Source organism: Macaca thibetana, chromosome 12, assembly GCF_024542745.1.
Source record: "Macaca thibetana thibetana isolate TM-01 chromosome 12, ASM2454274v1, whole genome shotgun sequence".
NCBI classification, from domain to species: domain Eukaryota; kingdom Metazoa; phylum Chordata; class Mammalia; order Primates; family Cercopithecidae; genus Macaca; species Macaca thibetana.
In genome coordinates, this window is record NC_065589.1 from 21,180,018 (window position 1) to 21,197,169 (window position 17,152).

General features: G+C 40.1%; 1 protein-coding gene across 1 annotated transcript in view; it reads left to right on the forward strand.

Moving 5' to 3' along the window:
• Positions 1 to 17,152, forward strand: part of EPHA4 (EPH receptor A4) — a 156,946-nt gene that overhangs the window by 117,729 nt on the left and 22,065 nt on the right. The window contains exons 7-12 of the mRNA XM_050752480.1: positions 239 to 363; positions 1,483 to 1,642; positions 2,599 to 2,710; positions 12,057 to 12,115; positions 14,629 to 14,742; positions 15,215 to 15,400. Of these exons, the coding sequence (XP_050608437.1) occupies positions 239 to 363; positions 1,483 to 1,642; positions 2,599 to 2,710; positions 12,057 to 12,115; positions 14,629 to 14,742; positions 15,215 to 15,400 (756 nt within the window). The remainder of the gene's footprint in view (positions 1 to 238; positions 364 to 1,482; positions 1,643 to 2,598; positions 2,711 to 12,056; positions 12,116 to 14,628; positions 14,743 to 15,214; positions 15,401 to 17,152) is intronic.

Sequence of the window (17,152 nt, forward strand, 5' to 3'; positions counted from 1 at the left end):
CTATGAGCCCACCAGGCTTTTACTTCAGAGATTCTCTTTTTAAGACAAACACATACAAAAATATACTGGAGAGAAGGATAAAAATGGTATGATTTTATACTGAAGAGTAAAATGATCAAGGGGAAGACAAGACAATCTTTCACACTTTTCTTAAATAACATGAAATTATTTCTGGATACCACCAAAACCATTTCTTTTCCTAAAGAAAATGTCCTTTGTCTTTTGTTTTTTCTAACAGCACCATCATCCATTGCTTTGGTCCAGGCTAAAGAAGTCACAAGATACAGTGTGGCACTGGCTTGGTTGGAACCAGATCGGCCCAATGGTGTAATCCTGGAATACGAAGTCAAGTATTATGAGAAGGTATTACTTGAGTGAACAATACTCCTTCCTTCTTTCCTTCCTTCCTTCCTTCCCTCCCTCCCTCCCTCCCTTCCTTCATTCCTTCTTTGTTTCCTTCTTTCCTTCTTTCCTTTCTCCCTCGCTCCCTCCTTTTCTTCCTTCTTTCCTCAACTCCTTCCCATCCTCCTTTGCTCCCTCCCTTCTGTTTAAGTGTTAGCCAGTTGTAAGTCATGGAATACCAGTGAATCTCCGATCAAATGCATTTTGCTTCCCAATTAAGTACGATTATGAAATTTATCATTTACTTAGTTATACTGAAAAGCAGAAAATAACAATAATAATAATAATACATTGTATTGTAATATAACTATATCTTTACTATCTAGTAATGGAAATCAAGATAGCTAAGAAGTTCTAATCTATGAACCTTATATCAGGGAGAGTGACTCAGTTGAAATAATGATCTGTTTAAGTAGATCACTGCTATCCAGAATAAAGATGTGGGTTTTGATGACTTTTAATAGAAAGTCAGGGAAGGAAAATCACATTCTTCAGCCTCTTAAAGTTATAGAAAGGCATTATTTTTACAAATAACTTGTCTCTCTTAAAGGATAGAATTTTGAAGAGAGCTATTTGCATTCGAGGTTATCTAGAAAATGAACAATTGTCTTCTTTTTCTTTTTAAAGATAATCACTTATTGGCTTTCTTATTAAAAGTAGAAAAGGGACAGGATTTTTCCATTGAAACCATGTTACAACACATTTTACATTTTCTAGACAGAAAATAGAAAAAGACAAGGGACCTTCTCACAGTTATTTCTTTTAAATTGCTGGGTGTGGAGTTAGAAAAGCCACCAACCATCATTTAATGTTCCTTTCAAAAAAAAAAAGAGTAGGAGGAAAGATCTGGATATGGTCAGCATCAATAACAGTCATACCTGAATTCCGCATTTCTTTCAACAAGTAAGAAGTAACAATAGTACTTATAACATCCAAGAGAATATAGGCTCCAGAGAGTTTATTCATCTCCATTTGCTTTCAGCTTCTGAGTCGACTGGCTTGACTCCTTTAATATTGCACCTAGAGTAAGTAGGAGATTTATTTTGCTACCTTCCCCAATTTTATCTTCCCATGATGTAGGATCAGAATGAGCGAAGCTATCGTATAGTTCGGACAGCTGCCAGGAACACAGATATCAAAGGCCTGAACCCTCTCACTTCCTATGTTTTCCACGTGCGAGCCAGGACAGCAGCTGGCTATGGAGACTTCAGTGAGCCCTTGGAGGTCACAACCAACACAGGTAACAAGGACCACCCGGACTCAGTCAATTCTGAGGCTATTTTTATAATACAGGTGAATCCCATTACAGTGAAATCTAAGGACTTGTCTATATTTTTTTGTTAGGCAAACATTTTGCTGCAATGAACATGGCTTGAAATAAGTTAGCCAATGTCTGTAACTTAGAAAACTTCATGTGATTTAGAGAAAGGCATTTTCAAAGTACTATCTGATTTGTCTTTTCCTATGAATGAAAAATGTTGCCTATTTTTCTCTTGTTTTGAGCCTTCTATAAACCATGAAAAATGGGATTACTAAACTGACAAATTGAGGGTTGCATAGCTACCCAACATTAATATAGGGAATTTTCTCCCTGAGACAATTAAAGACGGCACCACAAATATTTTTCCCTACTTATTTCTAAGAATCATTTAAATCAAGTCAGATAAGCTTTTTTTTTTAAAGACCCTTTGAACAAACATATCAAATCTTTAAACATTGTGAGTTGGATTGACTGGTTGACTAAATTTAAAGTGCTTAAGAGGGGCGTACCCGTGAACAAGCAGTTGGTGTAAGATACCTCCATCCCCAGTAATTAATGAACCCAAATTGGACGTATTTGATAAAAAGATGATAGGGCAGAATTTTTGACTTCAAGAAAGAAACTTTGTTCACAAATTATTAAATAAGAATAAAAAGCAGAAGAGAAAGTAGAGTTGAATCTGAAAGGGATTGACATCTTTTGAAATTATCCAGCAAGGGTACAAGGAGGAAGTGGCTTTTGAACTAGGCAAAAAGAGGCAGGTTTTTGATAGCTCTGGGGGAAGGAGGTACATTCAAAACTGCTGCCCTTTCTGAAATGTTCAAGTGTCTTTCTCTCTCCAAGTGGCTTCAGAACATTGAAAACTGTGACCCATTCAGAAGTTCTGCCTCCTAAGACTTTCCCAAAGGTGACCCTTATGTAATTGTCATTCCCAGTGCCTTCCCGGATCATTGGAGATGGGGCCAACTCCACAGTCCTTCTGGTCTCTGTCTCAGGCAGTGTGGTGCTGGTGGTAATTCTCATTGCAGCTTTTGTCATCAGCCGGAGGTAAGCACTGAAGCCGCTCACTGTGCAGCCCCCCCACCTTCCCAGTATTTATGATGGTTTTTTTTCTCCTCCACACAAAGCTAAGGCTTTTGATTGCATCATAAACATGACATCTGCATCCCAAGCTTCCTCCTTGTTGCTTTGATCTTCCCACACCCCCACTAAAGCTGCTAGCTGTACCCTGGTGGCAGGCTGAGAGGTCCGGAAGGACCCAGCTAATTGTAGGAAACAAAGCTGAAGAGCAAGCCAGTGGGAGATTTCTAGATACTTTAAGCTGCCAGGTGTTACGTTTATCCCTCTCTTAAGCCTGGACTCACTGCCAAAGGCAAGAAAAAGCCCTATAAAACTTGGGCCCCAATATTGAGCTCTGTCATTTGCCAGCTACTACTACGTAAACCTTTTTGAGTATTTCTATTCTGTAAAATAGAGATAATTATTATCTGCCTCAAAGGGTTATTGACAGTAGAATTTTGATATGCAAAATAGATAATACAGCACACAGGAGGTGCTTCAACATGATTTTGGTTAACAGTAATGGTCACTAAAGCAAAGAAATGGGTACTGCACATTCAGTCTTCCCCCAGGAAAGGCCATCAGCATTTCCAGAGAATCAATGGATTTCCAGAGATTATCCCTTGAGCAAATCATGGGCATGACATTGCTCTTGGAAATGAACCTAAACCATCTGAGTCCTTATCGCCTAAGTACTTACAATCTGACTTGTTACTTAAAAAATAATCTAAAAAGGAGAGAGAAATAGCAACAGATTAGCAGCATCTTCTTTTGAACCAGTTTTTCTTACTCTTTTCGTCTCCATTTACTTACTCCTGTCGCCTGCCTAGAGGCTCCAGAGGAGTGGTCATTGATATGTGCCACGCACCTGGGCCTTCTTTGTCTTTTATGTGTAAGAATCTGCCTCTTCCCTGATCTGCATCCCCATATACCATCAACTGTTTCACAAGATAGGGCTGTTGGTGAAAAAAAAGGGCTAAACCTGGGGATGTCAAAAGGATCCTCTTAAACGTAAAGCTTTTCATTTTCTAGAAGAGGGAAGTAGTCCTAGGAAAGAAGTAATTCTTGCCCAAGGTCGTCACATTGCCATAGTGGTAGTCTGAGCTACTACTGGCCCCACCAGTAGCTGTACTTGGCTCTCAGGCCAGTATCTGTTGCATTATCCCTCTCTGCCTACTGATGATCTCACCAATGTCATAGCAATGCCTTTGGCTATTTCCACTGGCCTGGGCAAGCCACTATGCTTTTACTTTCCTCTGATATACATTATAATTAGAGTGATGACCATATAATCTAGTTTGCCTGGATAGTCCCAGTTGGTACTTGTATTTCTTTTCTTTTATTATTATTTTTTTTTTTCTGAGACGGAGTCTTGCTCTGTCGCCCAGGCTGGAAGTGCAGTGGCATGATCTTGGGTCACTGCAACTTCTGCCTCCTGGGTTCAATCAATTCTTCTGTCTCACCCTCCTGAGTAGCTGGAATTACAAGCACCTGCCACCACACCTGGCAGCTAATTTTTGTATTTTTAGTAGAGACAGGGTTTCACCATGTTGGCCATGTTGGTCTCAAACTCCTGACCTCAAGTGATCTGTCTGCCTCAGCCTCCCAAAGTGCTAGAATTATAGGCATAAGCCACCGTGCGTGGCTATGTATTTCTTAATATCATGCCCCCACCCTCACTCTCCAAAGTGTCCTGGTATACAGGGGCCAATTATGTTCACTCTAATATAACACAGTATAGAACAACACATTCTGTACAGGCATCTATTTTACATTGTGTTCATTGCTTTTGATGCAAAATCTATGTTGGATTAGAGTGATGAGTCAAATCTTGAGATGTTAAATCCACAATAAATTCTCATTTCTGTTTCTTTAATATACACACATACAAAAACATATAGACACTGGCATGCCTACTATATTCTAAACAGCAGTATATCTTGGCCTTCAGAAACTTAAGGTTGACCTGCATAGAATTTGAATTCCCACTGTTCTTTCCTTCCCTGGTATTTGATTTTGAAAGCCAATCAAGATGGCCCTCTTTCTTGTACATTGCCATTTAGTTTTGTATATGTACACATGCTGTGCATATAACCACCGGGAAATGTATGCATTAGTATATATCCATCTGATGGTGGGAAGCAAGGAGCATGTCGGGGAGTGTATAGGAATTACATGTGCTTTTTTTATTTTATACTTACATATTTCTGTGTCTGAAATTTTCACAGTATCCAGAAAAAATCTTTGTTATTAGAAAATAAAGATGTTTAATGGTTTAAAAACAGATACAATTCATTAAATACCTCCACTTCTAAAAATATTTGATAAAAAATCAGCACCATAGGATGCTCAGAGCACTTCTCTGCAGAAAGTAGGTGTTGACCTTGTGTCTTGACCATCTCTTTGACTTTACTGGAAACATTCTCTAGTTGTAGTCCAGCTTTGCTTTACATTTACTTTGCTTTTTTGTTTTTTGGTATAAGTGGCCCTAAGTACAGCAGTCAAACTGGAGTAATGAGAAATAAGTTACCTCATTATGAGTTCCCTTTGGATGTTCTACTTAAAACATTGGCTTTGATGAAAAGAAAGGAAAAACACGTGAGCATGTAATCGGGGAGACAAGTTTATTAAAAGCCATGACTACGGAAAATAGCATCCTTAAGCCTGATGACTTAATTTCCTCTCTGCCTTTATTGATCACTTTATTACATAAGGCAGGATTGATAGCAGGATGCATCGGATTTCCAATTATGAGTCCCCACCTTAGAGAACTGAGCCTGTCGAGTTACCTAGCGATGATTCCTGTCCCTTCTCCCCCATTAAAAAAAAATGTCACTTCCCAAGGCTGATAAACAGTGCTTGGTGATTGGTCCTCAATGGATCACTTTTTAGAAAATGAAATGTCAACCCCTTGCCCTCATATTGATTCTTCTTTAGTGTCGGCCGTAAAGCTGTCATGGGAAAGGCCGCCTGGAGCCAGGTAGCTGACAGGTTTGCAGTGGCTCATGCACACTCAGCCAATTCTTCTCCTCACGCAGGTTGTCTGCTGTGTTATCTTGGACTATAAATGTTTAAATGGGACAAGAACAGGTGAACAGAGAGGAGACAGGTAGTGGGGACGAAAGCCTGGCCCAGGCTTTTCGTGAGAGGACAAATGAAAGGTAGTACATGGTACTGGCGAAATAATCTTGCCAGACCTCAGCCAGTAGTATGAGAAAGCAAAAGATTAAGCACCCTAGCCTATAAAATCTGAGTCATGTCCTTTGACGATGGGGCTGCTTTGTGCTTCTTAGAATCACCGGAAAGGATGCTACAGACAGATGTGTTGCGGGGTCCTCTTGAAGTGACTCCCATTCTGCTGATGGCATGCAAGATTTCTAAGGAAGTCGATGGACAGAAACTCACGTAGTGAGAAAAGTTTCAATCCTTCCGATGACCTCAGAGAGAAAATCGGCTTGGTGCTCGTTTGTCATTTAAGAAAGAGGAAGCAGCCTCAGGCCCACAGTTGATATCCTGCAGGATTTTTTTTATAGCAATTGTTTCATTTATTTCACTGTACACGTTCAGCCTAGAGAAGCCTGAGCCTAAGGCAAGCCAGAATAATCTACGCTTTTTTCAGTGAGATCTACTTTTTTCTTTTGGCCAACTGGAACATGTAAGCATTTAGGGATTGCGGTGAAAGAATCAAACTACTAAATTTATAAAATACCTAAAATGAGATGTTATACTAAGCACATTGATTTAGCTATATTGTATATTTTTACCACCCACATTTATGTTAAGCAACTTAATTTTATATTTTCTGTAGGCATCTTTTTGATCTGTGTCTTTCTCATCACTCAAGATATAATTTCAGAATTCTTTCAGCTTTCCAGAGCACATAATTGTACTTGTTATCTAGGTTATTTTAAGACACAACCGTTCTTGTACCTATGTGATGCTGTCCCTATAAATTTTATTTCAAACCACAAACAAATCTCTATTTGTACATTCTCTAGCAGCAAGTCACCATTTTCACATTTATATATTTATATATTTGTGATCTCCACAACATAACCACTTTTCTATATTGTTTTTTTAAAGTGATCTTTAAAAGGACTGTTAACAATGACATCCTAAAATACAAATATAAGGTTGTAACCTCCAGGACTAATGACTGAATCTATGTTAAATTTCTCTGATACCCTCTTCCCTTTTATAGTAATGATTTCATCAAGTTATCTTCAAAAGCATCACAAACTAGTATTAATTCAGATTGTTTTAGGGTAGTGTTTTTTCCAAAACAGTATTACAGTATTTATTTATTTATTGAGACAGTCTCACTCTGTTACCCAGGCTGGCGTGCAATAGCGCAATCTCAGCTCACTGCGACCTCTGCCTCATGGGTTCAAGTGATTCTCATGCCTCAGCCTCACGAGTAGCTGGGATTACAGGCATGTACTACCACACCCAGCTAATTTTTGTATTTGTAGTAGAGACGGGGTTTCACCATGTTGGCCAGGCTGGTCTCGAACCCCTGACCTCAGATGATCTGCCCACCTCGGCCTCCCAAAGTGCTGGGATTACAGGCGTGAGCCACCACACCTGGCCCCAAAGCAGTATTTTATTATTCAGATGCGAAAAAACAATTTTAAGAAAGGACTAGAATACAAGAACAGCCCCTATTTCTTAAAGGACAACTTGGTAGTGAGGGAAAGTCTTACTGATAACCAGACACATGCTGTTTTTATGCTAACCTTCTAATGATTGCTAGTGACACTGGGTTTCCATTTATGTTAGGGTTATAAAGTACCCGCTTTACCTGGATAAGGAAAAAGAAGTGAATTGATTTTAAGAAAAAACTGAAGTAGTTATGACAACATTTATTTATGTATTAGGTACTGGAGGCCTAAAGAGACTAAACAAATAAGCGAAGGTCACATGGCGAGTTAGTTGCTGATCAGGACAGGAATTCAGCTCTCGTAACTTCCAATACTGGGATAGATATATTATTTTAATGTCTTCTTGACTGACAAAGTTGACCTACATAAAAACACTGACATTGGCACTTCTATGGAACCAAAGCTTCAAGAGTCTGCTAGTGATGTTGGTAAGATTTGTAATCTGTGAATTAATGTGCAAGTCTATTACACAATATAAAGTCAGAGTTTACAAGTTAATTTTCTCCTCCTATTGAAGGTTAAGGTTTTCCACTTCGGAGCTAAGAGTTCACGTAATGCTAAAAGAGTTATCGTTCAGCCTGTGCTATCACACCTGGCTAATTTTTGTATTTTTAGTAGAGATGGGGTTTCACCATGTTGGCCAGGCTGGTTGCGAGCCCCTGACCTCAGGTGGTACGCCTGGGCCCTAATTTCCTTCCCTGGAGTATTATGATCATGTGAAAATGAAAACACTTAAGTGTTGGCCTAATTCAGCTCTGAGGAAGTCATGTAAATTCACACAACTGGGGGTAGATGATACCTTGGGATCATTTCTAAACAACTTGTGTGCAACCATTTCAACATGCTCCTCGTGAACAGCATTTAGACATCATTTGGTGTAAGAACAATGACAGCTTAAAGAAGGGGAGAAAGAAGAATGGCTTCTGTGAATCTTCATGGGTGATGCTGTTCCGTGCTGGAAAGGGACCTCCTGGAGCCATGCTAGTTACATTGCTTTATCTTTAATATGCACTTTAGCTGAATACATTACTTACCTTTTGCTAATTAGTTTTGGAACAGTGAACCACATCAGTCAAATCTGTCCACTTGACCAGAAAAGTTAGTAATTTAGTAAAAGCACGGTTTATGCTGGGCCCCTGCCTTGCTCCCCCTCTCTATTTTGTTTGCTTTATTGAATACTTAAGGTGCCAGGAACAGCACGTTGGTTGAGAGGACTCACGCTGTTCTGCAACAATGTCTGTTAATACCCTTATTACCGTGTCCCTTGGACTGCAGGAGGGCTTAGTTCACACTCTTTCAAAGTTTCACCTGCAGCGTGCGTCCTTTTCTCCAACTCCTGTGGCTGAAAGGGTCCATGTTTCCTTCTGGAGCATTTGCTAATGAAACACTCCACTCCTTCCCAATTTTAATCAGCTTGTCCACGTCTCTACAATTAGAAAACCTTCAACAAAGTTTTCCTGCTGCCATTCAGGTGATCAGCCTCTGATGTCAGTTTCGAGTTAGGACTTCTTCAGGCAGTGTGGCTTCCTGCAGGCTGGCCGCCCCAATGGGGAACTTCAAGGGGCTTCCTTTCCTGGGATGATAATGGGCCACATTGTCCTACCCTGAGCCAAGGCAAAAGGGCCATCAGGTGTTAAAGGTAGAACAGGACACAGGCATTTTCGTTTTCCAGATATTTTTAAAAAGCAAACAGACTACTGTTAGCCTTTGAACAGTAATCCTTGTTTTTTTTTTTTTTCCAGCCATTTCCTGCAGTCTTAAGGTTCCTCTCCTCCAAATAACACTCCACGTAAAAAATTCTCGGTTAAAAACACACCTTCACCACTAATTTAATTCCTCCTTCTATGTTTAGAAGTCTGAGGAAGGGATGGGTGTGTCAACCTTATAATTAATGACCCCTGTCATTTTGTGTTTCCTCTGGCTTTGCACATATTTAATGAATGTGCTTGATGTAAGACAGATAAACACTTTCCCGGGCAGCTTCAGGCCATGGTTTTCTATGGTATATGCCAGGCTTTTGTTTCATTAACAATTTTAAGTTGGTACCAAAGCTTTCTCATTCTGAGCATTTTTTTTCCTTCTTCAAAGGAAAGAAATTCAAATCAGTATTCGAAATCTTAAGTGGTTTAAAAGATATACTTGTAATTTTAGATAATGCTTTTAGGAGCTCTGATAAGACAAAATCCTTCAGGCTGGCAAGACCCTATCACACCCTTGGGACCAATCTATGGCATTTTCCCGACATAAAATGTTATTTTAGTAGTCCCTGACCTCACACTCTTATATTTCCTTTAAAAGAAGGGAAAGGACGGGGGTGGAGGGAGGGGAAGAAGATTGGAGGAGACTTCATCTTTTATAGAAAGTTGTTTGGCTTCAGGGTATTTAAACCTGTTTAGTTACTTCGATGAAGCAATGGGTTTTAAGAGCAGTTGAATTCATTTTAAGTGAATGTACTGATATAAAACGTAACACTACTTATAATTAACTCTCACTAGGTATCCTTACGTAACTAGTTTCCAGTAAGAGAGGCCCTGTGAAGTCGTGGGCTGGATCAGGGTTTCCACAAAGTCCTGTACTTGCTGGGAGAACACGTGGTGATCCTCTTGCTCCCCACCCCCTACCCCACCCAGCTCCATATCCTCATCCACAGGGAAACTGAGCGTGTGTCTGTCTGCCTGGTTGCTTTCATAGGGTTGTCATGAAGATGCAATTAAATAATAGACTCTGGCTGGGTGCGGTGGTTCATGCCTATAATCCCAGCACTTTGGGAGGCCTCTGTGAGCAGATCACTTGAGGTCAAGAGTTTGAGACGAGCTTGGCCAACGTGGTGAAACCCCGTCTCTACTAAAAATACAAAATTAGCCGAGTGTGGTGGCGGGTGCCTATAATCCCAGCTACTCAGGAGGCTGAGGCAGGAGAAGCGCTTGAGCCCTAGAGGTGGAGCTTGCAGTGAGCTGAGATCATGCCACTGTACTTCAGCCTGAGCAACAGAGTGACACTCCATCTCAAAAAATAAAAAATAAATAAATAAAAACAATAGACCCTTTGAAAAGTTAAATGCAAAGGAAAATGCAAGCTTATGATTTGGGACTGAAATACCGTACTTCACAGTTAGCTGTCGTCACTGGAGTCTCTGTTTTGCTAAGTTGGTTCCTGCTTTGCAAACAGTTAGGGGAGGAGATAATACATGAGATGAAAGCACTTTGAAAGTTAAATGCAGTGTAAAAATGCAAGGTATTATTATTTGCCAGGGAATTATCCACACAGAGAAACATCTGTAGGCTCTGAGGGTCTGATTGCTGAGCTGGTTCCTGGGCTGCTGACAATTAGGAGAGGAATATGGGAGGGAAGCTTGGAGCATGTGACCAGGATCCGCTGCCTCTCTGGTTGCACTGCCTGGCTCCTTTAGGTTCTCTGTTGTTCTCTCTTTGTCATAATCATCTGCCTTTCTACCTATTCAAAGTTTAAGAGTTTGGGGTATAGGATTTTGACAGGATCACACTGCCAAGACAACGTGGCCTTGGGGGAGTTTTTCCTCATCTCAGACACTTTCTTTTTCTGTAAGAGTCTTGCCTTACCTTGTGTTTGAAGCTCTAAGAAAACCTAAGATATAAATTCCAGTGTAAATTTTACATTTCTGACAGAAACATAAATGTATACATTTTATTTACTAATTTGGTCTCAACTCCCCAAGTTTTAGACAGCTGTAATATCAACTGAGTTGATTTTCTGATTCCTTTAAGTGATATATATTCTCCTGATTCACAATGTATATATATTTTTGGTTTCCAAGGCTTGAGTTGATTTTCCAGTTTGTATAAGAGAGATATATACATTCCTGATTGAAGATTTATGTGTACTAAAGATTTCCAATCCACAAAGCTTTATAACAAAGCCAGATTTACACTATTAAAAGTTGTAGGAGCAGAATGCCAAGTTTAAGATAATGCACCATTTTACTGAAAGTGAATCAGGCAAAGCAAAACAAAGCTTCTCATTTTTACCCTTGCTCATTTTTTACAAATTAGGGCACATAATTCAGTACAAAGCAAATACTTACTTTTAAACTTTTCATTAATAAGTTGGGAATTTGTATGCAGCAACTGAAACCAATAACCGCAAAAGTGTTTCAAGAGTATCACGTGATATGATAATGAATTTTTGTGGTAGTAGTTATCTGGTTATAGCAATAATATTTACTAATACCCATCACATACTGAACATTATTGCCATTTGATTTACGCAGAACTACCCATGGAAATTTAAAATATATATATACATACACACATATATATACACACACGTACATATATATACACACATGTGCATTTATGTAAATGGAAAAATAGCCAATAAACTTATCTTCAGTAAGATAAATTTTCTCTGAGAGATTTTGAATTATAATTATATTATAAAACATTTGCTTTAAGCTATTGTAAGACACCTCAGTTTAAAACTGTGGTTCAGAGGTGTCTCTGACTGCTTGAGCTTAAAACCATGACTTACTACCCGGGTGACAAGTATTTCATCTCTTGTAAGTCTCAGTTTTCTCATCTCTGAAATGTACATAGCATACCTGCCTGACTTACGGTAGCAACAAATTTGTCTTATGGCATGTGTTAAAGCTTAGGTGTTTGAGGAAAATAATTCTCTTTTTTAAAAAATTTTAATAGACGGAGTAAATACAGTAAAGCCAAACAAGAAGCGGATGAAGAGAAACATTTGAATCAAGGTACAAAAAAATTGGATTAAAAAATTTTATTTTTAGAGCATGTCTCACATTTTCTAGTTTAAACATGTCCAAATAATATTTACGTGACTATTAATGTTATATAATATATTCCTTATCCCAATAATGTACTTCCTGAGTATCAAACTGAAATGGGCGATTTGGATGGTAAGATTAAAGATGTGGGATGAGGTAGAGATGTTTCTTTAGATTTTTACTTTTCCGTATTTTATCCTCTACTCTGAGAAAGTTACCAGTCTAGCTGGCTCATTCTTGTAGCTGGGTGGCAAAATTAAAATGGGTAATTTTTTCATATAAGCTGGAAATTTGAGGATGAGGAAAAGAATAAGAAATGTAATAGTAATTGCTACTTCCCAGGGAATGGCTATATGTGATATAGAATTAGTGACTATCAATAAATTTTTAGTGGATTCTAATTTTGATATTCCAAAGAGGTCAAAGAAGACATTCAAAGAAGTGGCTCTAGAGTGATAGAGTGACTTAAGCAAGGTAGAAGACTTTTTTTTTTTTTTTTTTTTTTTTTTGAGACGGAGTCTCCCTTTGTCGCCCAGGCTGGAGTGCAGTGTCACGATCTTGGCTCACTGCAAGCTCTGCCTCCCAGGTTCACGCCATTCTCCTGCCTCAGCCTCCTGAGTAGCTGGGACTACAGGTGCCCGCCACCACGCCCGGCTGATATTTTTGTATTTTTAGTAGAGACAGGGTTTCACCATGTCAGCCTCACCTCAGCTGACCTCGTGATCTGCCCACCTCAGCCTCCCAAAGCGCTGGGATTACAGGCGTGAGCCACGGTGCCCAGCTGGTAGAAGACTTTTAAATGGACAGTGGTTGGTGACTATCCAGGAGAGCTGTCCACTAGAACTTTCTAAAATAACATTGTTCTATATCTGCACTGTCTAATATGTAAGCCAATAGCCACACATGCTGTTGAATACTTGAAATGTAGCTAATATGACTGAGAAAGGGATCTTTTAAATTTAATTTATTTATATTTAGATAACGACAAGTAACAAGTCTCTCACATATTAGTGCAGAAAGATAGAAGAAAGATTGACCGGGCACAGTGGCTCATGTCTGTAATCCCAGCACTTTGGTAGGCCAAGACAGGCAGATCACTTGAGATCAGGCGTTCAAGACTAGCCTGGCCAACATGGCAAAACTCGGTCTCTACAAAAAATACCTAAATTAGTCAGGCATGATGATGCACGCCTATAATCCCAGATACTCAGGAGGCTGAGGCATGAGAATTGCTTGAATCCAGGAGGCGGAGGTTGCAGTGAGCCAAGATCCTACCACTGCACTCCAGCCTGAGTGACACAGCTAGACTCTGTCTCCAAAAAAAAAAAATAGAAGAAGGAGAGGGACTGGGAATAACAAGACTCATCTTGAAGATTTTCTTGGCTATAGCATATAAAGTGATGAGGGATATGGAGTGTCTAACAACTTTCCATTTGTTCACCTCGTTTCCTCCTAAAATCATATTTTTTCAGTTTTTACGTGGGATATATGTTTTTTTTAAAAGCTGATCTATTAAAAAGAAGTAGCAAGAAATTGCCAGTTTAAGGACCTTATTCCTAACCAAGGGTGCTGGGATGAGGCCAAGACCTACAGGCTTGGAAAGTCAAAGGGACTGGGCCAACTGGTGTCCTGCATAGCCTCTGTGTCCTAGTGTCCCAGCAGCTCCAGGAGGGAGAGGAGCAAATGCCAGGACAAAGCTTTTTACAATGACTTCTGCCTCTTGGCCCGGATATCTGTCACTGGGCTGCCTCCAAACACATCTAAATTTAGTTTATGAGTAGTATGAGATATGACTGAATCGTACTTCCTGATGTCCAGACCATTCACAGTTAGGCTACAATGGTTATCTCTAGCTGAAGCTTTCTGGCAAAGTTGAATATCTTTGCTTATGACACCGTCTTTCCAAAACAGAAAAGAAGTGGAGGTCCACTACAGAGTCTGTATTCTCAAATCAACTAGCTGATGTTAACCTTATTGTCTACTTTAACTTAGATTTAATCTAATTTTGTTAATTGTCAGTCACATATTTAATTCATCCAGATATTGGGCAAAATGTGACACCATGTGGAAAGAGCTGGTTGAAATTAAAAAGCTTCTATTTTCTTCCCTAAGGGAGGATAACTGAAAGCAGTGGGCAGGACTTCATGCAAACGCAAGGGAGCTATGAGCAACTGCTTGGGACAATAGTATTCAACTAACACAATCCAAATTTCCTCCATTGGATGGGTGGTTTTAAAAATCTTGTCCTTGAAGTGTGAAGACATTCCAGGAAGTCAGTAAAGCTGCAGCCTCTTAAGTAGCTAACAATATTTTGTTTACCCACTAATGAAAACCAGAGCAAGAGTTTAACCATTTTCGTATGTCAAGACCGTACAGCTAACTTGACTTTTCCTATGTTTTGTAATTTTAGACCTAAACTACTTATGTTTTTTAGTGGTTCCTGAGAAACATTCAGCCAACTTATCATGTTTATTACTTAGGTGTGAGAACATATGTGGACCCCTTCACGTACGAAGATCCCAACCAAGCAGTTCGAGAATTTGCCAAAGAAATTGACGCATCCTGCATTAAGATTGAAAAAGTTATAGGAGTTGGTAAGTGTCTGAGTGTCTGTCTGCTAATGAGTCTGTTTTCTTGGTGGATGTTAAATATGTGTGTGGATTATGTAAATGTATTTGTGAGTATATTATGTGTGTATATACATGAAATTTCCTTTTCTTGAGTATAAAATATCGTGTTATAAAGAACTCTAGTACAAATTTTGATTCTATTCTTAGAGAGAAACTTAATGCGATCTGAAATCAGATTGATTGCATTCAAAAGGTTTACTCTATTTCTTACTAACTAAGATTTTGCGTAGTGTTTTTTCATTAAGGCTTAGTTTTCTCTAATAAAATGGGGCTAGTAGCATCTACTTCAGGGTTGCATGGAGGATTTTGTGAAATAATCTATGCAAAGCACTAGCACAGGGCCTGGCATGTAACAAGCACTCAAGGAATGTTAGCTATTATTCTTTCATCTTGAATGTGTTTCTGGTCCATCATAGATTCTTTTTCTCTCCCAAAGGTGAATTTGGTGAGGTATGCAGCGGGCGTCTCAAGGTGCCTGGCAAGAGAGAGATCTGTGTGGCTATCAAGACGCTGAAAGCTGGTTATACAGACAAACAGAGGAGAGACTTCCTGAGCGAGGCCAGCATCATGGGACAGTTTGACCATCCGAACATCATTCACTTGGAAGGCGTGGTCACTAAATGTACGTGGGTCACCCCCTTTACAAAGCCAAGTTAGAAGTTACTGGGAAATTAAACACACATTTTCTTTCCAGGGAAATGACAGATGGCGCAGACCCACTGATTGCTAATAGGAGGAAATCAGTGCAGGACAAGTCATTAATCTTGTAGTCAGCTCTAAATGGGTCTATGGTTTCGGCTGATACCCAATCTCCAAGGCAGCTTGTGTGAGATTTGAGAGAAATTAACATAGCAGATTTTTGGTATGCCATGCCATCTTTCAGATGTTTGCTAGGCCAAACTGATTGTCATAGGATAGGCACAAGCAGATGGTAAGCAAAATAAAATTTAAGGACTTTTCCTATAAAGCACAACAAAACCTGGCCACACCTTGTGCTGGAATCTTTGGTTCCAGATGCAGAGGGTGAAGCTTGGGAATCTTTAATATATTGGGGGATTTGCTTGTCTGCTCTGCCTGATTTATGGCTGTTGCAGTTCAGCACCTATTTACAGTAACACCTGGTTGAACTTTCCTTTTTTAGTCCATTAGCATTCACTGAGCCTGTGAACCACGCTTCAGTTAAAATGCGACACAGCTCAACAGATGCATTTTGTGAAGCAAACCCTGAATATGTCTGTAAGGCTGGCTAAGACCAACTTATAAAGTGCCACATAGACAGTACAGCTGAGGCAGTCCCTGTTTAAGGTGGCTCTGTTCCAGGAGCCCTCATATACCCTACAAGTCAAGGATCTGGTAAGCCTGGGGCTATGTCTCCAAGGCTTTTCTTCTTTGATTCAAGGTATCTGTGGAAAGCATCTTCACTCAGCGTGTGCAGAGTAACGGCAATATAGCCACCCCAGTGGGGTGAAGCGGTTGGAGGAGGGTAGGTTAAAGAGAAAAACAATCTCTCACACCTGTAGTCCTAGTTACTTAGGAGACCGAGGCAGGAGGATCACTTGAGCCCAGGAGTTCAAGGCTACAGTTGAGATGGGTAAGTTTCCTGAACTCCTCGTGGGACTTGCAATGGGGTGTGGCTTGTTTTGCTTGGCCACCGAGCTCAAACTTTTTGTGGGAGGGGGAGCACACAGATTAGCACCTGCAGGAGCCCAGGTGAGTGGTCACCAGTGATCTCTGGTGCCCCAGAAGGTGTATGTTACAAACAATGCTCTTTTAGCAGTTGCCACCTGCAAATGGCTAAGTGTTAACCAGCTTAGTGGAGAGTCTAGGTGACAGCCTTTTTCACCCTCCCCTCTTGGTACCTGGGTTCCTGTCTGGCGTCCAGGAAGAATCAGGTCACATGGACTTGAAGGATGGTGAATGTGTAAGCTTTATTGGGTGATGGAGGTGGCTCTCAGCAGAATGGGGAGCTGGAAAGGGGAAGGAATAGGAATAGGAATAGGAAGATAATCTTCCCCTGGAGTTTAGCTGTGCCAACCGAACGCCCATGGTTTGCAGGGTTGAAGGTGGGGCCTTTGCATGCAACCACCGTTTTCTACCCAGTATTTCCCTGCCTCCTGTCCATATCATTCCTAGTGAGCTATGATAGTGCCATTGCACCCCAGTCCAGGTGACAGAGGCACCTGAACCTATTTTTTAATAGAAACCTGTCTCTACTTAAAAAAAGAAAGAAAGAAAGAAAAGGAAAAAGAAAAGAAAAAAATGAGACATTAGGCCTGGGGCAGGTGGCTAGTGGGACACAAAGTACAAAATCCTTAGGAAGAAGAAATGAGGTGGTTAACTAAAATGGGAGAGAAAGTATACACTATTCAGTTCA